Source organism: Mesoplodon bidens (assembly GCF_964165515.1).
Source record: "Mesoplodon bidens genome assembly, chromosome: 16".
Classification (NCBI taxonomy): Eukaryota; Metazoa; Chordata; class Mammalia; order Artiodactyla; family Ziphiidae; genus Mesoplodon; species Mesoplodon bidens.
Window position 1 is genome coordinate 48,273,354 of NC_138173.1, and position 22,472 is coordinate 48,295,825.

Below are 22,472 nucleotides of genomic sequence, written 5' to 3' on the forward strand. Positions count from 1 at the left end.
CTTCTCGTGGGAGTATAAAAGGAATAACTTAAATTCATTCATTTCAGGTTGGATTCCTGAATGTCACACAGAAAAATCTGACATTCTAAACTAAACAACATTCAAGACTATTTAGCTATAAGAGGTCCAACAGCTTTCATTGTTGCTCCTATGGTAGAATAATTTTGGTATTAAAAGCCATAGAGTTAAAACATAAAATTAGAAAAAGGACACAAAATCAAATTTGATTAGATACACTAATGAAGGGGATATGTAGGCTGGATAAATCAAGACATCAGCTAATGTAAAAAAAAATAAAGAGAAGAGAAAGAAAAATACTTACAATCTTAGAATACTTTATATGGAGAATTTTAAAATGTGCCCTGGCAAATATACCTTTGTGATTAAAGTTTGTTAAAAGGACTATTGAATTTAGTCTGTATTTTCTTGACATAAAATCAGTAATCTAGGAGTCCCAAGATCAGAATTCTAGACTCTGCTCTGCTTTTATCTAGCTCTGTGAGAAAACATGAGTACATCTTAAGAGGAGAATAGATTCTAAAGCCAGTGGCAGGTGAAACATTGCATTGAGTCAAAAATGTCCTTGAAAATCCCTGAGACTTTGAATGATGCAGAAGTCTAGAGACTACAATCATGTCTTGATATTATATATACATACATATATATTCAACAGTAATTATGTTCTTGCTGTAATAGCATCCTTTAGAATGAGGAACTTCTCAGTTGTATCTGGAATTACTCTGCATCCAACCAGTGGACTCAGTGTACACAACCCAAGCTACTATTTTTGAATTTCCTTAATGTAAATGTAGTTATTTTGTTTACTGAATCTTTAGTTTGATTTGGATAGTGAGGAACTTGAAATAACATGGACCCTACTTGAAACTGAGGCAAAATGATTTTGTTACCACATATTCTAGGAGTGTCTTATATTATTGTGATGTTCCAGTGTATGAATGTTATATTTGAAGGAATACACTGTTTGCTTTCTATAGCAAGATAACTATTAATCCCAAATATATAACCATAGATGCATACAGGCTTTGTTCTCATTCTTAAATTAGTTAATCAGTTAAAGTCATCCTGAAAAATGAACGCTTTATGATACACTGGGCCCTCTGAAAAATATAAATGTAACTAAAACTTGGGTGGGACGAGCTAAATAATAAACAGTAGTAGTATATAATTTGTAATTAAATTGTATTTTAAAATTCTGTATTGTATCTGCTGTCCTTACTTCTCATTCGCTAGAATTTGGTCCTTAACTTTCTCCTTCTCTCCTTCAACAGTATCTCCCAAGCCAACTCCTTCACTATCATGTGTTCCACCACTCACTATACATTAACAGTTTATAAATCACAAGTCCAGCTGTTTCTGGCGAGTTTCAGACCTCTCTTGCCATCTTTGCAATGTTCCTCTCTCTTTCTCACAGAAATATCCACTCCCACATATCTAATGTGACCATATGCCCCAGTGTGCCTGGATTAATCCCAGTTTACAGTGTTATCTGCCACCCCTCTGATCAGAGGCACTACAAAAGTGCCAAGTTTGCACAATACAGTGTCAGATTTAGTCACTCTATATGTGCCCCAGCCGGAATTCATCACCCGTCTGTCTTCTGTTCCCTGTAGAGATGAATGAAAACATCACTTAACACAGAAATGCTAACAAGAGGTCTAGGCACCAAGGAGAAACCTTACCTTCTGCTCTAACATCTAATTGCAAAATAGTGGTCACCACTTCCAGTCAGTTCTGCTTGCTTCCTCAGTATAACTTTAATTCTTTCTGTCCCCCTTTCATTGAGGCATTATGGAAGAGTGTTTACACCAGGGTTTTCCAATCCCAGTTCACCCAGTTGCATGATAATGGCAAGTTACTCAGCCTCACATTCTTCACCTATTAATGAATGAGGGGAAAACACAGAGAGAGAAATTTTCCATGAATGAATACATGAGAAATACATATCATACATATTATAGCATGACTTAACAAATAGTACATGACTATTAGCTACAATTTAAATTCTGTCATATTTCCCTTAGATTACTGCAGTTGTCTCCTACCAGTCATAAGTCTTCCTTCCAAATTCACTACCTTCAAAACTCCACTGTTAGGATTATATCATAGCTGATTCTGTCAGTCTATTGCTTGAAATGATTCAGTCATTTTCTATAATCATTGAGATAGAAATCTAAACTTAAAAAAGCAGACAGGGCCTTTGGTAGTCCGACCCTGACTTCTACAACCTCATCTCTCCCAGCCCCTTGTCTGAGATTACAGAATAGCCTCCCAGCCTCCACCCAGTCCCTCTCTCAGGCTCCCATAGCTGATCCCTTGATCAGGAGGACACAATCCTCTTCTCCACCTGACTAGCTTAATTTCCCCCTTCACAATGCAGCTAAGGCATGTCATCATCTTCCCTCTAAATCCTTCTCTGACTTCATCCTCCCTCCAGTTCTCTCCCCAGCCTAGTGTCTCTCTTCCATGTCCGAAGCCCCTGTCAGATACCTCCATCACTGTGTGTGTGGTCATCACACTCTAATGTAATGAACTAACCACTTGTTAACCAGCCCCAAGAGATCTAAGCTCCTTAACAACAGCTGTTTGGTCTCTCATTTTGTTTTACACCCAACTCAGCATAGATCTGGCACTAAGGAGGTACTCTGTAATTAATTTATTAAATAGACCAATGATGTCAGGAGTTGGTGTCAAGGCTAACTTTAGTTCAGCCATTAGATCCCTTACCTTTTAATCAAGCAGATAAACCAATTCACATTGCTATTTATAAATGCCTATTTTTCTAAACTATAAATACAATATAAACAATTTAGGATTAATCTCTTTTGCTTTATGTGGGGATTCTCCTAGAGTACCACTTTCTAAAGAGTCTGTGGGAAGGTAAACTGCATTAAGTGGAACATTTCTTTAAAAATAGCCCTGTACTGTGGAACAACACCCAAGACTGCACTAGCCACTGTCTGATTGCCTAATTCGTAACCTGGGAGCAGACTCTGAGAAAAATTGAACCAAATGCTGCTTTACCCATGGTTGGCTCCAAGTGGGCAGCAGCTAACATGTCCCTGTGTTTCTGCCTGCAGAGGATATATTCCCTTGCAAGTCCTGTGGCATCTGGTATCGGAGTGAGCGGAATCTGCAAGCCCATTTGATGTACTACTGCAGTGGGAGACAAAGAGAAGCTGCTCCAGTGTCAGAGGAAAACGAAGACAGCACTCCTCAGATTTCCAGTATGTGCCCCTTCCCACAATGCACCAAGAGCTTTTCAAATGCCCGAGCTCTAGAAATGCACCTGAACTCACACAGTGGTGAGTGCCTCTCTTGTTTCTTCTTCTACTCCAGGAGACCCTATTCTTTCTCTACATATATACGTACATTCATACATCTCTATCTATCTATAAAATCAAAATTAAAGTTGTTGGACCAGCTGGTTATTATCTTTTGTCAGGTACAAGTATACTCTATTCAAAGGACTTGGGTCTGAATTATTTTCTCACGACTTACAGTGCTCAGTTTACAGGCTAAATCATTCTAGTTTTTTCTCAACTAAAGTAATTAGGCTGAAAAACAAGTTTCTTTTCTTTTCTTTTTTAAGCCTGCTCTTAAGAGCAAGGTGGCAACTATTCCCATTTATTTTGGAATTGTATGCCCAATTGTTGTCAGTATCATACATAGTATTCTAATTCCTATATTTTAAAAACAACTGAAATGAATCAAATGTACAGAATTATATTAATTTTAGATATTTCTTTGAACATTCTTGGATAGGGCAAACCAAGGTTTGGGAATCATAGTTATTCAGCACCTAGAATATGAAACTTGTAAGTCACCTCTGGGTGACTTTATGCTTGGGTTGAATAATTAAAAATGGAAATAGGTGCTCAGTTTAAAAAAAACTAACTCCAACCTCCAGTGCTCTAGTACAGTGCAAGCTTTTGTCTCTGCACCTATAAAAATAAGCCATTTCCTTTCTACTTATTCTCTTCCTTCTCCCTACAAAGAGCTGTCTTTATGTAGGTGATAAAGCAGGGGAAGCAGAAACAGGTTGGTTGTCTCACATGGTGAGTGTAAAGTCACGCACAAAACAAAAATAGAGATAGAGGGATCTTCCCAGCTCAATAGGAAAATGAGTATTGGATTAGCCAAGGAGAAAAGGAGACAAATAAAAGAAGTCCCCTTTTATCTCTATCTCTCTGCCATATTTTCATCTTATAAATATAAAAGACAATTCTCATTTAAGTCTAGAGGGCAGAGAGGCGGAACCAAGCCTGATTTAACCATATGCCAACAAATGGGAACAAGAGTTGACCTTAGTAAGTAAAAGTATCCATATCCTGATTCCAATTCATAGGGGAAGGGGTCCCCCCAACCAAGTAATTCTTCAGACACCAACTGAGTGTCTTGCAATGCAACTCCACTCTCTGACACTCTGCAGAGAGAGCATTAAATTCCCCAGATTAAGGGGTCAGTCCTACAAGAGTGACTCCCCCACCGCCACCCCAATTCAGACTTTAGTCGTTTGTGCTTCTGACCAGTCGGCTATAAATCAGAGGTCGCCAAGACACCCCCTTGGTTTGACTGCTTTGCTAGAGTGTCTCCCAGAACTCAGAAAACCCATTTGTTCACCAGATACTGGTTTATTATAAAAGGATATAACTCAGGAACAGCCAGATGGATGAGGTGCATAGGGCTAGGTTTGAGGAACAGGCAAGGTGCTTCCAAGTGCTCTCAGAGCCTGCCACTCTCCCCAAATCTCCACATGTTTCCCAACTGAGATGCTCTCTGAACTCTGTTTTTTGGGGGGTTTTATGGAGGCTTCATTACATAGGCAGGATTGATTAAGTTATTGGCCATTGGCAATTGAACTTAATCTCTAGCCCCTCTTCCCAGAAGTGGAGGAGGGGAAGAATGAAAGTTCCAACCCCTGTAATCACAAGGTTGCTTCTCCTAACAACCACCCATCCTTAGGTTACCTAAGGGCTTTCCAAAAGTCACCTCAGTAACATAACAAAGACACCTTTATCACTCTTATAGCAGGAAATTCCAAGAGTTTTAGAAGCTGTGAGCTGGGAACCAAGGATAAAGACCAAATATATATGAGAAATAGATTTTACTCATCAGAATGACCAAATACATATTCCTTATAAATCACAGTATTGCAATGAGCCTTACCCACCAGTCAGTGGTGATATTCAAAATATTTAATAACTGACTAAAAACAGGCCATGATCAATCAGCATGGATGTCGGTCCTAAATGACTACATTAGTGTACTGGTACTAATATCAGCCCTAGATAGAGATAAACCATGTTCAGCAAAACCAATGAATAAAATTCTAAATTTGTACCAAAGATAAATTAGTAGGTTATTAATTACTTTAGAAAATGGTTTCTATTTGGATTCTTTTGAATAAAGACCTAATCTGGTACACTAAATGCACTAAGATTTATTTGATTTGCACATAGGTTGTCACTATCAACTCTTAACTAATGCCTGCTTCTTCCTAATGTAGAGCATAATGCTGTGGTAAGAAGGTTATTGGATTCGAAATTATAAAATCTGATGTTTAGTCATGGCTCCATCACTGAATAGCTTTATTACCATAATCAATTCCTTTAGCCTCCTTGCATGTGTTTCCCGACCTGTAAAATTGAAACAGTGATGCCTATCACACTACAATGCAATAATATTCATGAAAGTGCTTTGGAAACCATAAAGGGCTGTTATTATCATCATATATGGTGAAGGATGTCACAAGAAAAAATAAACTATCACAAATAAGATTCTGAAAGATTTCAGTTCGTTTCTGCTGTGTTGAACACATGAGGTCATTAGTAACGGCTCATATCATTAGAAAACCAATATGTGTGGTTCTCAGTATTCTGATTTTGTATGTTCCTCCAGGAGTGAAAATGGAAGAATTCCTCCCCCCTGGTGCTAGTCTAAAATGCACCGTCTGTAGCTACACTGCTGATTCTGTGATCAACTTTCACCAACACCTGTTCTCCCATCTCACTCAAGCTGCCTTCCGATGCAATCACTGCCACTTCGGCTTCCAGACTCAGAGGGAGTTATTGCAGCACCAGGAGCTCCATGTCCCTGGCAGCAAACTGCCCAGAGAAAGTGACATGGAACACTCTCCAAGTGGAACCGAAGACAGCTTACAGACAGCCACAGACTTGCTGACCAGAAGTGAACTCCCCCAGAGCCAAAAGGCCATGCAGACTAAAGATGCGAGCTCTGACACGGAGCTGGACAAGTGTGAGAAAAAGACTCAGCTCTTTCTCACTAACCAGAGACCCGAAATTCAGTCTGCAACAAATAAACAAAGCTTTTCTTACACGAAAATAAAGTCTGAGCCCTCTAGTCCAAGACTGGCCTCATCTCCAGTTCAGCCTAATATTGGGCCTTCTTTCCCCGTGGGACCCTTTCTATCTCAGTTTGCTTTTCCCCAGGATATCACAATGGTCCCTCAAGCTTCAGAGATCTTAGCCAAGATGTCTGAACTGGTACATCGGCGACTGAGGCACGGAAGTAGTAGCTACCCTCCCGTCATTTACAGCCCCTTGATGCCCAAAGGGGCTACCTGTTTTGAGTGTAACATAACATTCAATAATTTGGATAATTATCTAGTGCACAAAAAACATTACTGCAGCAGCCGATGGCAGCAGATGGCCAAGTCCCCGGAGTTCCCTGGTGTTTCAGAAAAGATGCCTGAGGCCGTGAGTCCCAACACTGGCCAAACCTCCATAAACCTTCTCAATCCAGCCGTTCATTCTGCTGATCCTGAGAATCCACTTCTTCAAACCCCCTGCATCAATTCTTCCACTGTTTTAGATTTAATTGGGCCAAATGGGAAGGGCCACGACAAGGACTTTTCCATTCAAGCTAAGAAGCTCTCCACCCCCAACAGCAATGATGATAAAATTAATGGAAAACCTGTTGATGTGAAAAATCCCAGTGCCCCCTTAGTGGATGGGGAAAGTGACCCAAATAAGACTACCTGTGAAGCTTGCAACATTACTTTCAGCCGGCACGAAACATACATGGTCCACAAACAGTATTACTGTGCTACACGCCATGACCCTCCGCTCAAGAGGTCAGCTTCCAACAAAGTGCCTGCTGTGCAGAGAACCATGCGTACGCGCAAGCGCAGGAAGATGTATGAGATGTGTCTTCCTGAACAGGAGCAAAGGCCTCCGCTAGTCCAACAGCGATTTCTCGACGTAGCCAACCTCAGCAATCCTTGTACCTCCACTCAAGAACCCACGGAAGGGCTGGGAGAGTGCTACCATCCAAGATGTGATATCTTTCCAGGAATTGTCTCAAAGCACTTGGAAACGTCCCTCACGATTAACAAGTGTGTTCCGGTTTCCAAATGTGACACTACTCATTCCAGTGTTTCCTGCCTAGAGATGGACGTGCCCATAGATCTCAGCAAAAAGTGTTTATCCCAGTCTGAGCGGACGACTGCATCTCCCAAAAGGCTGCTGGACTACCACGAGTGCACTGTGTGCAAGATCAGTTTCAACAAGGTAGAAAACTACCTGGCCCACAAGCAGAATTTCTGCCCGGTCACTGCACATCAGCGTAATGACCTGGCTCCGCTCGACAGCAAAGTGTTTCCGAATCCAGAAAGCGAACGAAACAGCCCCGATGTCAGCTATGAAAGAAGCATCATCAAATGTGAGAAAAATGGGAATCTGAAGCAGCCTTCCCCCAACGGAAACTTATTTTCATCCCACTTAGCAACTCTGCAGGGCCTGAAAGTCTTCAGTGAAGCCGCTCAGCTCATTGCGACAAAAGAAGAAAACAAACATTTGTTTCTTCCACAATGCCTGTACCCTGGAGCAATAAAGAAGGCAAAAGGGGCCGACCAGCTCTCTCCTTATTATGGAATAAAGCCAAGTGATTATATTTCTGGTTCTCTGGTCATCCATAACGCTGACGTGGACCAAAGCACAAACGCGGAAAATGAATCTCCCAAAAGCCAGGCTTCTTCCAATGGGTGCACTGTGCCGAAGAAAGATTCCCTGCCCTTGTTGCCCAAAAATCGAGGCATGGTCATAGTGAATGGTGGACTGAAGCAAGACGAGCGCCCTGCCGCCAACCCACAGCAAGAGAACATTGCCCAGAATCCTCAGCATGAAGACAGCCGCAAATCTCCCTCCTGGATCTCGGAGAACCCATTAGCCACGAACGAGAACGTCTCCCCAGGAATTCCCTCCACAGAGGACCAGTTGTCTAGTATAGCTAAAGGTGTGAATGGCTCCACCCAGGCTCCAACCAGTGGGAAATATTGCCGGCTGTGTGACATCCAGTTCAACAACCTCTCAAACTTTATAACTCACAAGAAGTTTTATTGCTCATCACATGCAGCAGAACATGTCAAATGAAATCACAAAATAAATAAACATCACTCACCTTTGGTACCAGTGTTTAGTATGTTGTTCTACCCAGTACAGAAAAAAAAAAGAAAAAGAAAAAAAAAAGCTGTTTGAATTACATCTGGGCAATCAGGAGACAATTCATTATGGCTGAGTTGAAGACTTAAGGTGTAATTTCATTACAGTCCATTAGTAAAGTGTATTATTGGTGCCATTTTCCAAAAAAATTAATTTATTTTACCAGCAGTATTCATAGCTGTGGTTATGTTATTTTTTATTTAAAAACTTTATATTAAAGTCATTTGTAATGTTATTGTATAGTTATTGTGTAGCATATCTGGTTTGCACTGTATAGTAGCTTTTAAAGAAAATAGTCACAAACAATACAGAAAAGCATTTTAGAAATAGCTTCCAAAGCACTTGTGTATCTTGATTTCTTCTTATATGCTGTTGCGGATATATGTATATGCTAAAATATAACTTGCAAAGATGTTCTAAATACACGTGCTATAAGTTCGCCTTAAGATTTCAATTCTTGGATAATCAGGCTCCGTTTGCACTTTATATTTTAGCAGATACAGTCTCTTAGTAACTAGGCTTTGCATTTGTATGTAGCCGTATGTTTCTGTCCATTTTCTTAATCTTAAACAGGTATGTTAAATGAAGATGCCAGTTTTTTTCTTGTATAGTACTTGTATTTTCTTTCGCTGATGCAGCTCTGTCTCAATTTTTAAACTTTGCTGTTAAATGCAATACTTTATAAGAATGAACAAAATTACTGGAAGCAGTATTGTAAGTAATGAGGTAGTATTCATCGGTTTTATCTTTTGAAAGGCACAGTCTAAATCGAAACCCTAAACTCAATGCTGCAAGTATGAATTTAATTCATATATAAGATCTATTTAAATATAAGAGTAGCAATACTGCACCTGGTGATCAAGATAATGTTCTACTTCTGATAGAAATAATTTCTCAACAGATGTTGTTACTATGCATGTATATGGATGGAATAAAATTCCAGATTGTTGGAGAAGTTTGGCATACTTTTTTTTTTAAATACACGGGAAAACCTATATACCCGTCCTTTGTAACAAGAATAGGTTCAAAACAGTACTGGATAGCTGTAGTAACATGATGACAAAACAGTTACTATAACTTATTTTATTAAAATGAACCGGAAACTCCAGGCTCTGGAACTAGAAAAGTTCTTCATTATGAATCTGTAAAATAAGCACTATCTCTCTGTTCTCTACCCACCCCCAACTGTAGCACACAAAAAAAGAACAATTTCATGAATGTCTGAAAGGCTTACAAAGTCTACCATAAGAATTGGCACCAAAGATGATCAAGTGCACCCAACTTTTATTTTTTATTTTCTTTTCTTTAATTTTTATTTATTTATTTCTGGTTGCATTGGGTCTTCGTTGCTGCGCGCCGGCTTTCTCTAGTTGCATTGAACAGGTGCTATTCTTTGTTGCGGTGCGCAGTCTTTTCATTGCGGTGGCTTCTCTTGTTGCGGAGCACAGGCTCTAGGCGAGTGGGCTCAGTAGTTGTGGCTCGAGGGTTCTAGAGCTCAGGATTAGTAGTTGTGGCACACGGGCCCAGCTGCTGTGCGGCATGTGGCATCTTCCCGGACCAGGGAATCGAACCCATGTCCCCTGCATTGGCAGGCAGACTCTCAGCCACTGCGCCACCAGGGAAGTCCCGCAGCCAACTTTTAGATGGAGTTTACCAGAGAGAGGTTTGCATTTTGAGGAGCAGCAGAGTGGTATGGTAAAGTGACTGGTGAATAAAGATGCACAGACTTCATGCTGGCAATTTGTAGAAGACACTAGTTTTCACACATCTCATTTGTTCATTCTGAGGGTTTGCATGTTGAGGGAGAGTAGAGAGCAGATAATGTTGGTTAGATCATAGAGGATCTAATGAGCCACCCAGAGATGTTGACATGTGATTCAGTAGTCAAGATGGCACCTGTTGCCCATCAAGACAGATGCAGTCTACTGCAGTTTGAGAAACGCCCCCGATCTGGAAAGGCAGTTACCTGTGGTTAAGACACACTGTTTGCAAGTAGGTTGTGATGCACTGTTTTGTTTTGTTTTTTAAAGAAGATGTTGGGGGTGGGAGTTTATTAATTTAATTATTTATTTTTGCTGTGTTGGGTCTTCGTTTCTGTGCGAGGGCTTTCTCTAGTTGTGGCAAGCGAGGGCCACTCTTCATCGCAGTGCATGGGCCTCTCACTGTCGCGGCCTCTCTCGTTGCGGAGCACAGGCTTCAGATGCGCAGGCTCAGTAGTTGTGGCTCACGGGCCTAGTTTCTCCGTGGCATGTGGGATCCTCCCAGACCAGGGCTCGAACCCGTGTCCCCTGCATTAGCAGGCAGGTTCTCAACCACTGCGCCACCAGGGAAGCCCCGTGATGCACTGTTATTCATCCTTATTAGATTTGGTAGCATAATGAACATAAGGTGCTAGTCCCAAACATAGCCTATAAATACTATGTGGTCGAGAACTTTTCTCCAGTTGCTTGTTGAGAATAACAATTTTTAAATGTAAAACCTTGACCTTAGTTGATGTTTTCCATTTTAGTCAGTGACTAAACGGTGAGGTGAACAAAACTGACATGCTTAATAGAGTTTTGCAGGAATCTCTTAAAGTATCAGGTCCTTCAGGAACCACAGGACTGTCCATGAAGACCTGCTGAGCTCTCAGGTGAGAACTGGCAGGGCTGGGTATTCTTAACAGGACTTCCATCCCCAGTCTCTTCCTTTTCCTCTTCTTTCTTTAAAAAAAAAAAAGAAAAAAGAAAAGAAAACCAGCCAATCAACATATTTTTATTGATCACCTAGGATTGTACCCACAATTTTGAGGATGAAGGCCTGATACATGATTGCTTCTCGAAAGGAGCCTGTCATCTGGCTCAGTTTAGTGCTTTCCAATACTGTTCCCTCATTGGAATCACTTAGGAAACATCTTTAAAATGCCAGTGTATACGAATTTTTTGTACATTGGGCCTCATACTAGATCGATTAAAAAAAATTCCTGTCTGTGGGTCCCGGGAATCTTTTTAAATCTGTTCAGGTGCTTCTAATATGGGACAATGTTGGGAAACACTACAAGGTAAACTAGGACCAGGTGTTAAGGCTGAGTGAGACTAAGGAGAGTAGAAAGGCAAAAAGAAAAAGGGAAACCGACATGGGATGAAAGAGTTGGGAAAGACTTTACAGGCAGGGTAGGGTACAAAAAGGTAGGTAGAATGATAAGGAAAACTACCTGTCCTTTGGAGAGCCCTGAAATACCTATGCACTATATCCAAAAAAATATTTCCAGTACCGTTTGTATAGTTGAAAATAAGTGCTAATAACCCATTCACAGAAGGAAACAGATAGCATAGGCTGAAATAGTGACATTTGGACCAGAACAAGGCCCTGCAGAGTACAGAGGAAGATAAAGGTATTTGTACATGTAGAGATCATTGTAAATGATGGCATTAAAGTAGCATGTGAGGGTGAAGAGTGAATAAAAAAATATTTTTTAAAAAAGAGGGCTCAGGGACTTCCCTGGTAGTCCAGTTGTTAAGACTTCACCTTTCAATGCAGGGGGTGCGGGTTCGATCCCTGGTTAGGGAGCTAAGATCCCACATGCCTGGCAGCCAAAAAAACAAAACATGAAACAGAAGCAGTAATGTAACAAATTCAGTAAAGACTTTTAAAATGGTCCACGTCAAAAAAATATTTTTAAAATGTTTAAAAAATAAAAGAAGAAGGCTCAGGTTGTAAAGTTAAAGAAAATAAGGGAATAAATAGGAATCTGGTGTCACAAGACCTTGAGTGCCAGGCTGAGGTTTATGGGCTTGCCTTGTACCTTGCTTCTTAGAGTCATGAAGTGAAAACTGTATTTAGGAATGGTGATAGAGTGTGAGGCCTAGATGCTAGAGAAAGGGAGACTAGTTAGAAGGCCATAGTGGTGGTCCAAATGGGGGTAGTGGGAGCCTATACAAAGAGAAGGACAGATCTGGGTACGAGTTACATAATAACAGATACTGAAGACCAAATCAAAGACGAAATCAAAGATCTTCAGTCTTCACTGATAAAAATGTTCCATGTTCAACAAGATAACATGTAGGACAGGATATTAGCACCAGTTGAATGGTTTGGGAGAAGGGTGTTAAAAAGACCAATGGTTTATGTTGGTTCTCCAGATTGTTCTGTAGTATTTAAGTCTTTTACAGAATACTAAAACCTACTAAATCAGAATATCTTAGGATGGGCCTGGATTTCTGGAGTTTTTTGGCAAAGCAACCCTAGGGTATTCTGTTGTCTTCCCTCGATGAGAATCATTGAATTAAACATAGGCAGAAAGAGAAATGGTATTCTGTGGTCAACACCAAAATACACTAAGCTGGCAGCAGAATTTATTACACAATTGGTCTTCAAAGTGTTGCTAATTAATACATAACATATTTGAGTGTTTAAAACTATTAAAATTTTCAAATAATTCAACATATGTGTTTTAATATTGAGATTAAAACAAAAAGCCATGATGGAATCTGTGAACAATATTTGAAAATCTTTTAATCACATTGAACCTTCTCGTTTTCAGGCAAAACTAAGGATCAGAGATTTTAAACACTCAAAGTCACAGAGCGAAAGGGTAAGAGCCAGAGACCTGAGTCCTGTACTCAGATCCCCTCCCCTCATCCTGTTCCTTTTGCCACTAAAGCAGAAGGAAATACTAAGGCAAGCAGCTAAAATTCCAGCTACTTTTCCTCTCTCTGATGCACTTAAATCTAGTTCAGATATTCTCTGGAGATAAGGAAAAGGGAGCATATTCTTTTCTCATGACTGCTGTACAATTGCCACGAACTCGGTGACTTAAAACAATGGACGTGTATTCTTTCACAGATCTGGAGGCCAGAAGTCTGTTATCAAGATGTCAGCAAGGTTCTTCTCCCTCCCGAGGCTTTGGAGGGTACTTTCCTTGCATCTTCCAGCTTCTAGTAACTCTACATCACTCTAATCTCTGCTTCCCTGGTCTCATTGCCTCCTCTTCTCTGTGTGTAATCTCTCTCTGCCTCTCTCTTATAAAGACACTTGTGTTGGCACTTAAGGCCCACTAGGATGAAATCCCCATGGCAAGATCCCTAATCACATCTGCAAGGGCCCTCTTTCTTTATAAGGTAATATTTTCAGATTCCAGGGTTTAGGGTCTGATATTTTGGGGAGCCATTATTCAGTCTCCTACAGGAGGTCAATATGGAGGTGGAGGGGTTATGGCTCCCAGTCAGGTTCTGCAAATGTGCAGCAGCACAACAGAAATTATTACACCCAAACTGATGAATCTCTTGGAATTTGATTGAGACATGAATGTTATTAACAAACATCAGTGACATCCATCAGAAATATAGCATCTAAACTAACAGGTCCCAGCTGGTCACTCAGGACCCAATCATGAGGTAGAATTGAGTCTGATGACATCTCTGCACCAGTCAGTATATCTGTTTGGAACTTAATAAACCTTATTAATTCAGAGAATCATGAAAAAACAGATACAGCCTGGGCAAAAGTTTACTTTGGCACTATCTGGAAAAAAGAGTTTGCTTAGTATATTAATAGAATAAACAGGATTGATAGAAAATAAACTGTTTTCAAGAGCCTTAGCAGCCTCACTTTGCATACAAATAATATACTAATTTGAAACAATTTTTATCTTCATATTAAAGAAGAATGTCACAGCATTTTGCTTGGCAACACTTCTTTGGTCCTTAAGTCCATTTCCCATATAGGACATAACCTGGTTGCAGATGGTGTAAATGTATCAAATTCACTAAGTCCAGAACTTTCTTTTTTTTCCCTATTGGGGTTCAATGACCCTCAAGAAAAACAATCAAGTAAAACACAATGCTCTTATATTTATGAAAAGTATGCAATGGTGAAATAGTCATTTTAAATTAATAATAGGGACATAGAAGTGGTAAGAAAAAATCTTAAGAGGAAAAGAGAAAGTTCAGACAAAGGAATTAACAGGAATGAGTTCACACCAAAACAATCACAGACACACTAGGGTGGACACACAGATTCCTTCCTCCGGCTACAATGGATAAACTGTCCCTGATCTTACTCAAAACCACTCTCCTTCCACTTAAACTTCACATACTCTCCAGCCAAGCTGATGATTTAGCTCCTTCAGTTATTCCCTCTCCTGGCACAAAAGCAACAGATGTGTCTTTTGCAACTTATGTAAGGACTTGGACAAGAAGCCTCAACATGTTCCCTGAATTGAAGTCTGAACCAAAAATGAAGGGTCTTTCTCACATGTCATGGATTGTAAAATAAACCATCAATTTCCTAATCTTGGAAGTTGGAGGGCGTTCTAATAATGCTCAGATTAAATTCCCTGCCTGTTTTGTGGGGGGAGACTTGGAGAAGATTCAGTTTAATTTAGGGATCAAAGGAATGTAATATCACACATACATAGTATTGAGCAGTAAGTGTTATACCTACTGTATCGGTACTACAATGACTTTTACCAATGAGCAAACTGAGGCTTAGAGCAGCTGAGTGAGTTCCCCCAATGACAGAGCCAGTAGAGCCAAGTATTGAACCCAGTTGTCTTTCTAGAAGCCTTTGCCACCCTTTTCCATAAGGCCCTGGATCTCACTCTGTCTACCTCAAGCCAAATCCCTTATAATCAGGTTGCAGGTCTGACACCATTTTATTGCCTGCTGGTACTGGAGTTGTCTGCGTTAGGATAATCATATGTCTTATTCTGCCTAGGATTGTCCTGGCCTGGTTCAGAATTTTTTTTTTTAATTGGAATAAAATTGCTTTACAATGTTGTGTTAGTTTCTGCCCTACAATGAAGTGAATCAGCTATATGTATACCTATATCCCCTCCCTCTTGGACAATTATAATTATTTTAACACCTCTTTTTCACACTCACAAATGTCCCAATCTGGATAATAAATTCTAAAGTAAGCCTAAAGTGAATTAATCTGAGCTCAGTAGACACTTTGAATGCTATGATTTAGAGCAAAGCCTCTCAAGCTTTAAGGTCCATATGAGCCAACTGAGGACCTTGTTAAACTGCAGTCTGATTCAGTAGGACTGGGGAGGGGCCTGGGAGTCAGCGTTCTAACAAGCTCCCAGGTGATGCCAATGTTGCAGGTACGCAGACCGCTTTGAGTGACAAGGCTGAAGATGACATGGTTGTCACTGAATGAGCTTTCTGCGCTGTTGCCTGGTGTTCCCAGTCCTATGCAGTGTTGCGTCCTTCCTTTACTCCAGGCCCCAGAATGCCTCACTCCTAATGAACTCAGTAACCACTAATATTCCACTTAAATCTGTAGCTCCTTTCTTCATTTCTACACCTATTTCAGTTTGGAGGTGAGTGATGAGGCCACCCAAGTTGCTGTCCTCCTGCTCTCTGTATATCCCCTGCTTGAGCAGTGCCTGCTTCCCCTACACCTACTCACGACTGACCTGCCCTCTTAATCATGGAGCCTAATCAGTAAAAGTTTACATCCTTGCCCCCAGCCCCAGCTGGTGATTGTTCTAATCTTTAAATCAGAACATCTCTACTATGATAGCTTATCAAAGGGAATGGGAGGGGGTGTGCTCCTCTGCTGGTTTCCCTGGTAACTGATGAGCCAACCTGAAGTCAATTGCCCTTATAACCGGCAACGTCCCTCGCTCCTGGTAGCAAAGACTGTTGCTGTGTCCTGCTGGCCCTCAGCTGCACACGGTGAGATGTCGCTCCAGGACTTCACTTCGGATGTGTAAGATCCTCCATTTCTTAAACCACTGATGTCTCTGTTGCTTACTCCAGGCTCTTTCTTCAGTCTTGAGGCCGGGCAAGTACAGAGCTTGCAGGCCTGTGGGGAGCAGCCCAACAGGAGGATTTGTCCGTCATACAAACAAGGCAAATGTATATCAATTTATAAATTAAATTGGCCTTATTTGATAGGTGGGAGTAGGAAAGTGGCCCTTTCACCCTCTTTTCTTGCTTTACACAAAGTTCAGAGAATAGAGAACTTATTATTTTCCCGACTGCATTCATGTTTCACTTACACACGACAGCTAGCTCACTGTGAACTGTCCCTTTTCAATTTAGTATTAATTTTGATGAATTTTTTAACCCAAGGAAAACACTTCTGGAGTCTATTACAAGATTGGCGGACTCACACTGTGATCAGAGGCAGATGCTTAAGGGAATAGTGGAGTTATTTGTGATTCATGACCATTGCTGGTGGGGGGTAGGGTGGGCGTGGGGAGAGAGTGAGAACAAGTGAGAACAGAGTAAATATGTAAAGAGAATTGCAATCTCAGGGCCATCTGCGCTAGCTGCAGGACACAAATCTCAAACAGAAACAGTAGGAAAGCAAATGTTATTCGTTGGTTTCAATACTGTGCCCTTCAAAGTTTCTCGTTTCACTCATTCATTCACTTCTTCATTTATTCATTCACTCCTTCATAAGCACGTTCACTTTTGAGTTCCTTCTCTGACACAGGCTTTAGGATGGGCGCTGGGGACCAGATGTTAAGAGAGACCCTGTGTTTAATTAGCTTTGGGTAGAGAAATCTAGAAATCCTTCCACTCGCTCATTCTACTGCCCCCCACCCCTAATGCTGAAACTCGGCCTCTGTGCACTGGTGCCAAATGGAATCTCAGAGACAGAGTTTTGGGTGAAGTAGAAAAGAATAGCTTTATTGCTTTGCCAGGCAAAGGGGGAGACGACAGGCTAATGCCCTGAAAATCGTGTGTCCCAACCCGGGCGGGGGGGGGATTTGGCGAGGAGTTTTATAGCAGGGGTTCAAGGGTGGGGTTGCTGATAAGGATCAGGGTGTGTGTAGGACCTGCATTCCTTTCATCTGGCCTCAGGTGGTCTCCTGATGAGTGTCTGTGGTTCTCAAGGTTATCAAACTGTGACCGTCTCCCTGGAATGAAGAATGCTTCATCAAGTAATTAACATCTTCCATCTGTTGGGGGTTTTAGTTCTGCAGAAGAACTCAAAGATATTGTTATATGTATCACTCAATGCAGAACCAGGACCCTGCCCCAAGGCTGCACTATTGTTTCTTGGCTGTTCCTCCCTTGTCTCTCATCCCCTCCCTTCCCTGATTAGCAACTGTTTGAATCTGCCCTTTGGAACTCAGGGAGGGTCATAGAGGCTGCAGTCTATTCCCTACAAGAAATGGGGGACAGAAGGGCTTCCATGCCCAGGAGCCCCACATGGTCCTGCTCAGTTTCACCCCCCCCCCCAATTTTTAGGCTGTCATCTAATTCTGTCAAGTCTTCCTTCTAGATATATCTCAAACGGATTTCCATTCACAGGGCCACTAATATATAGCACAATCATCCTTACCAAAATTATAAGAGCCTCCAAACTGATCTTCCTAATTTCAGTTTTCAACTTTTTCAGGTGGAAAAACTTTTTGACTACAATGACCTTTCCAAAGGTAAAATCTGATTACTATCTCTCCTTTCTTAAATCCTTCAGTGGCTTCCTGTTGCCCTCAGGGTCGAGTCCAAGTTCTCTTATAACTTAAGACCTTTATTGGTTGGGCTTCTGCTTACATCTCCACTTTGCTGATCCAATACTTGATTCATTTTATAGATATGTGTTAATCACCTATATATGACAGCCTCTATGCCAGACTCTCTAAATAAGAGAAACAGCCTTGCACACCTAAGGTTTATATCCTACCAAAAGAGACACTTAAACAAATATTTAGGTCATTAGCACCAGTTGCAAGGACACTTCTTCACAACCATCTTTATGATGTGAATACCCTAGACATTCTAACTTTACTATTTAGGATTATCTTGGGTGTGATCTATTCTGGAGTAGAAATTTTTCCAGACCTTGATTTTAAAAGAGGATCATTACTAAAAAAAATAAGTAAATAAAAAGACATAGTCACTCTATTATTTATAGTAATGCTAGGTACTATCATAGACAAATTATGGAATTTCCGTAGTTTAAGACAATGACAATTTATTTCTGGCCCCTATAGGTAGGAGGGACCAAGCAATCATTCAGGTATTCAGGCTGTTACAGATTTTTTTTTCATTATTAACCCAAGGTTTCTAATTTTTCTGAGCACTGACATCCTGCTGACAGCCAGGGGAAGAGAGGAGGACTCGAAGGTGGGTTTTTTGGTTTTTTTTCTCTGTATGCGGGCCTCTCACTGCTGCGGCCTCTCCCGTTGCGGAGCACAGGCTCCGGACGCGTAGGCTCAGTGGCCATGGCTCACAGGCCCAGCCGCTCCGCAGCATGTGGGATCTTCCCAGACCAGGGCACGAACCCGTGTCCCCTGCATCAGCAGGGGGACTCTCAACCACTGAGCCACCAGGGAAGCCCTCGAAGGTAGGTTTTAATGGGCCAGACCTGGAAGCAGTACATATCCCTTCTAAGCACATTCTACTGGCTAGAATTTTTCACATAGCGAAGTGAAAGGAGGCTAGGAAATTGAGAACAGTCCTGTGCCCAGGACCAGAAGGAAATGGGTTTGATAAACAGAGACCTCGATTAGATAGAGTTGGGAAGACCAGAAGGAGCTCTCATTCCCTCTGCTACACCCACAGACCCCAACAGGAGGAAGAAAGACTCCTCTTCTTTCCTGGCAAGGACTCAGCCAGTGAAAAGCCATGGACTCTTTGTTTACGGTGGCCCTCCCAACTTCCTTTTTCCCCTATAAAAGTGTTCTTCCCTTGCTCTGCAGGGACTTGCACGTGACTCTCCATGGTTGCAGACCCTGAATTTCAGTTCTCTGCTGATCTCAAATAAACCCATCTTTGTTGGAGAAATATCTGGCAGTTTGTTTCATGTCAACCACCCATAGCCCTGCAAATCACACCATCACCGTGTGCCTCGCACTCTAGTGAGGCTTTCTTCAATTATCACACATTTTAAAACATGATCAAGTTAAAATTCTTTAAAATATAATTCTGCTTTTAGATGCTTCTGGGCTTAAGACTCAAAGAAAGAGTCATCGAATACATTTGTTTTCTCTCATCCATGAGCCTCGGTGGAAACAGTCTCCCCTGTCCCCATGCCTAGCTTCCCCCATCCCTGCCTGTTTCCCTATCAATTTGTCATTTGCTAAATTCTTAGCTGCCTTTTAGATCTTATTTCAAAATTACCTTTTATGTCGTGCTCTTGTGATCTCCCCTCCATGAATCCTGGGAGCACTTTGTAATCTCTATCTATGCGTGCTATGAAAATGTGTGAATTAATGCCTACTTAATTCTTGTATCCCTGGAACTCAGCACAATACCTAACACATAAAGTGTAATACCTTACTGACTGAAGTGATTGATGCTTTTCAACAAGGCTGGGATGTAGGGCATAAGTGAGAAAAATGTAAAAAGATTCACTATTCTGGATATAATCTAAGGCAGTGATTCTCAGAGTGTGGCCCCTGGACCAGCAATATCATCACCTGGGAATTTAGTAGAAATGCATATTCTCAGACCTGAGCCTAAGCATACTGAATTAGAAACCAGGGGGTGGAGCCCAGCAATCTATGGTTTAATAAGCCCCCCAGGTGATTCTGATCCCATGCTAGAGTTTCAGAACTACTGACCTAAATATTACCAAAAGAAGCCTAGATAAACTAATTCCAAGAAAAAAGAAAATGCAATATTGATAATCTAATAAGAACAGCTATCATTCCTAGAGTATTTCTTGTGCCTTTTATAAAGTTGTGACCCCAGAGCAGTCTTGTGACTCACATAATCCAATTAGATGTGGCTTAAATGTAAAGCCTAGTACGACAGATGAAAAGAATGTGATAAGAATTCAGAAGAGAATGAGCAATAAATAGATTGATGTAATCCACTCAATAGTATAACCACCTGAGTAGGGATTACTGACTCAAGTAATTTGAAAATTAGGTAATGTGTAACTTGAATCAAATGGGCAAAGGCTGTGAAGTACCTCTTCTGAAGGCTTTAACACAGCATCTGTATGAAAAGGCTGAGCCTGTCAAGCAGAGTTGCGTCCTGATCCATATATCTCTGATTATTAAGAGATCTTAACAGGCTCAAGAGTTGGTTCTAAACAATGCTTGAAAAAGTGACCACTGATATTGTTTGGGATGACATAAATTGTTTTGAATTAATATTTCAAATATGTGGTTGTAGTTTAGAATATATATTTGACTCTGGCTTAAATTTCTGATTTTAAGTTGAATTTTTACTATACTTGTAAACAGTGTCAAAACATGTTTGGGAATTTAGTGTTTACTATATTTATAGGTTTAGTTTATTAGATTTACCAGACTTGTATAAATATTTAGGAATATTTATTTGTTAATGTGGAATTGAAAAGCTTTAAAAGTCATTAAATATACTGTTTGTTAATGAAATTTAAAAGTTTCTGAATGTTTGAGTTGTGAGATCAAGATTTAAATAAAAAGTGCTGATTAGGGGCTTCCCTGGTGGTGCAGTGGTTGAGAGTCCGCCTGCCGATGCAGGGCACACGGGTTCGTGCCCCGTTCTGGGAAGATCCCACATGCCGCGGAGCGGCTGGGCCCGTGAGCCATGGCCGGTGAGTCTGCGCGTCCGGAGCCTGTGCTCCGCAACGGGAGAGGCCACAACAGTGAGAGGCCCGCGTACCGCAACAACAACAACAACAAAAAGTGCTGATTAAATTTGTTTGATTTATAAATAGATTATGAGACGCATAAATTAGACTTAAAAGTTTAAGGAAAACTAAATTTTTAAATTTATAACTTTAAACCCAGTGCAACTTTGTAATAATCTTTTCTGTGTATAAAAACTGCCATTGAGCATCTTTAAAAGGTAGCAAACTCACAATTAACACCAAGGGCTTTACCTGATTGAAATCATTTAATCCTCCCAGAAACTTGTGAGATAGGCAATGTTTTTATCCTTCTTTTATTATAAACAATAGATTAAATAACATGTCCAAGCACACAACTTGTAGGTGGGAGACCTAGGATTCAAACCCTTTAGGTCAGATTCCACAGCCCATCTTCAGACTAATTCATTTTTTTCCCTTCCACTTTCAGGCCCGTTTGGAGCCAGAGGGACAGAAAATGAGGCTGAGGGGAGGACTCCCAGGGTTTATTTTGGAGGATATCCTAGTAGTAGTGCTCAGAATGACACTATATAGATACTGGATATAGAGCTGAATTTTGCTTCTTTTCTCATCTCCCGCTGGCACTCACTCCCACTCATGTTCCCCTCTCCTTCCAGTTTTCTAAGGAGGGAACTTACAGACCTCAGGGGTAAGATGGTAGAAAAATTCCCAACTAGGGATTTCTGCTGGGGAGACTGAGGGTTGGAATCCTTGCTTGACTCCTTTCTGGCCCCGACCCTCTTTCTATATCTGAGCCCCTGCTTTCAGGCCATCACCAGTCAAATCTGTCCTCTTGCCACTGGCCTGTTATGTGGGGCCTCTTTTCTGTTTGTTTGTTTGGTTTTTTGGTGATACATTTTTTTCAACAAATTTTGAAGTACATGCTTTATTTCAGGACTTGAACTGGGGACATAGATTCCAAAGATTAAGATATAATATAAATAGTTAATAATTTGCAACTATGATGTAAGAGGTCTTTCTCCTGGAAGAAAGTATGAGTAGCTCTTTGATGACAAAGAAGGTGGGTAAGAGTGTTTCAAGGAGAGAAAACACATATTAGAAAGCCTGGAACAGGGAGAGTTTGGCCCATTAAAGAGTTAAAAGAAGTAAGGAAGGTTGTTTTTCTTTCTTTCTTTTTTTTACATCTTTATTGGAGTATAATTGCTTCACAATCGTGTGTTAGTTTCTGCTTCATAACAAAGTGAATCAGTTATACATACACATATGTTCCCATATCTCTTCCCTCTTGTGTCTCCCTCCCTACCACCCTCCCTATCCCACCCCTCCAGTCGGTCACAAAGCACCGAGCTGATCTCCCTGTGCTATGCGGCTGCTTCCCACTAGCTATCTATTTTACGTTTGGTAGTGTATATATGTCCATGCCACTCTCTCACTTTGTCACAGCTTACCCTTCCCCCTCCCGATATCCTCAAGAGCATGGACTTGAGGATATAGGTGGTTGTT

At 41.0% G+C, this 22,472-nt stretch overlaps 1 protein-coding gene across 2 annotated transcripts in view; it reads left to right on the forward strand.

The window, feature by feature from the left end:
* ZFPM2 (zinc finger protein, FOG family member 2) overlaps positions 1-9,329 on the forward strand; it is a 479,524-nt gene extending 470,195 nt beyond the window's left edge. For both annotated transcript variants that reach the window (XM_081258034.1, XM_081258035.1), the window contains 2 exons: positions 3,099-3,323; positions 5,920-9,329. In XM_081258034.1, the coding sequence (XP_081114160.1) occupies positions 3,099-3,323; positions 5,920-8,411 (2,717 nt within the window). In that variant the 3' untranslated portion in view covers positions 8,412-9,329. The remainder of the gene's footprint in view (positions 1-3,098; positions 3,324-5,919) is intronic.
* The last annotated feature ends 13,143 nt before the right edge of the window (positions 9,330-22,472 follow it).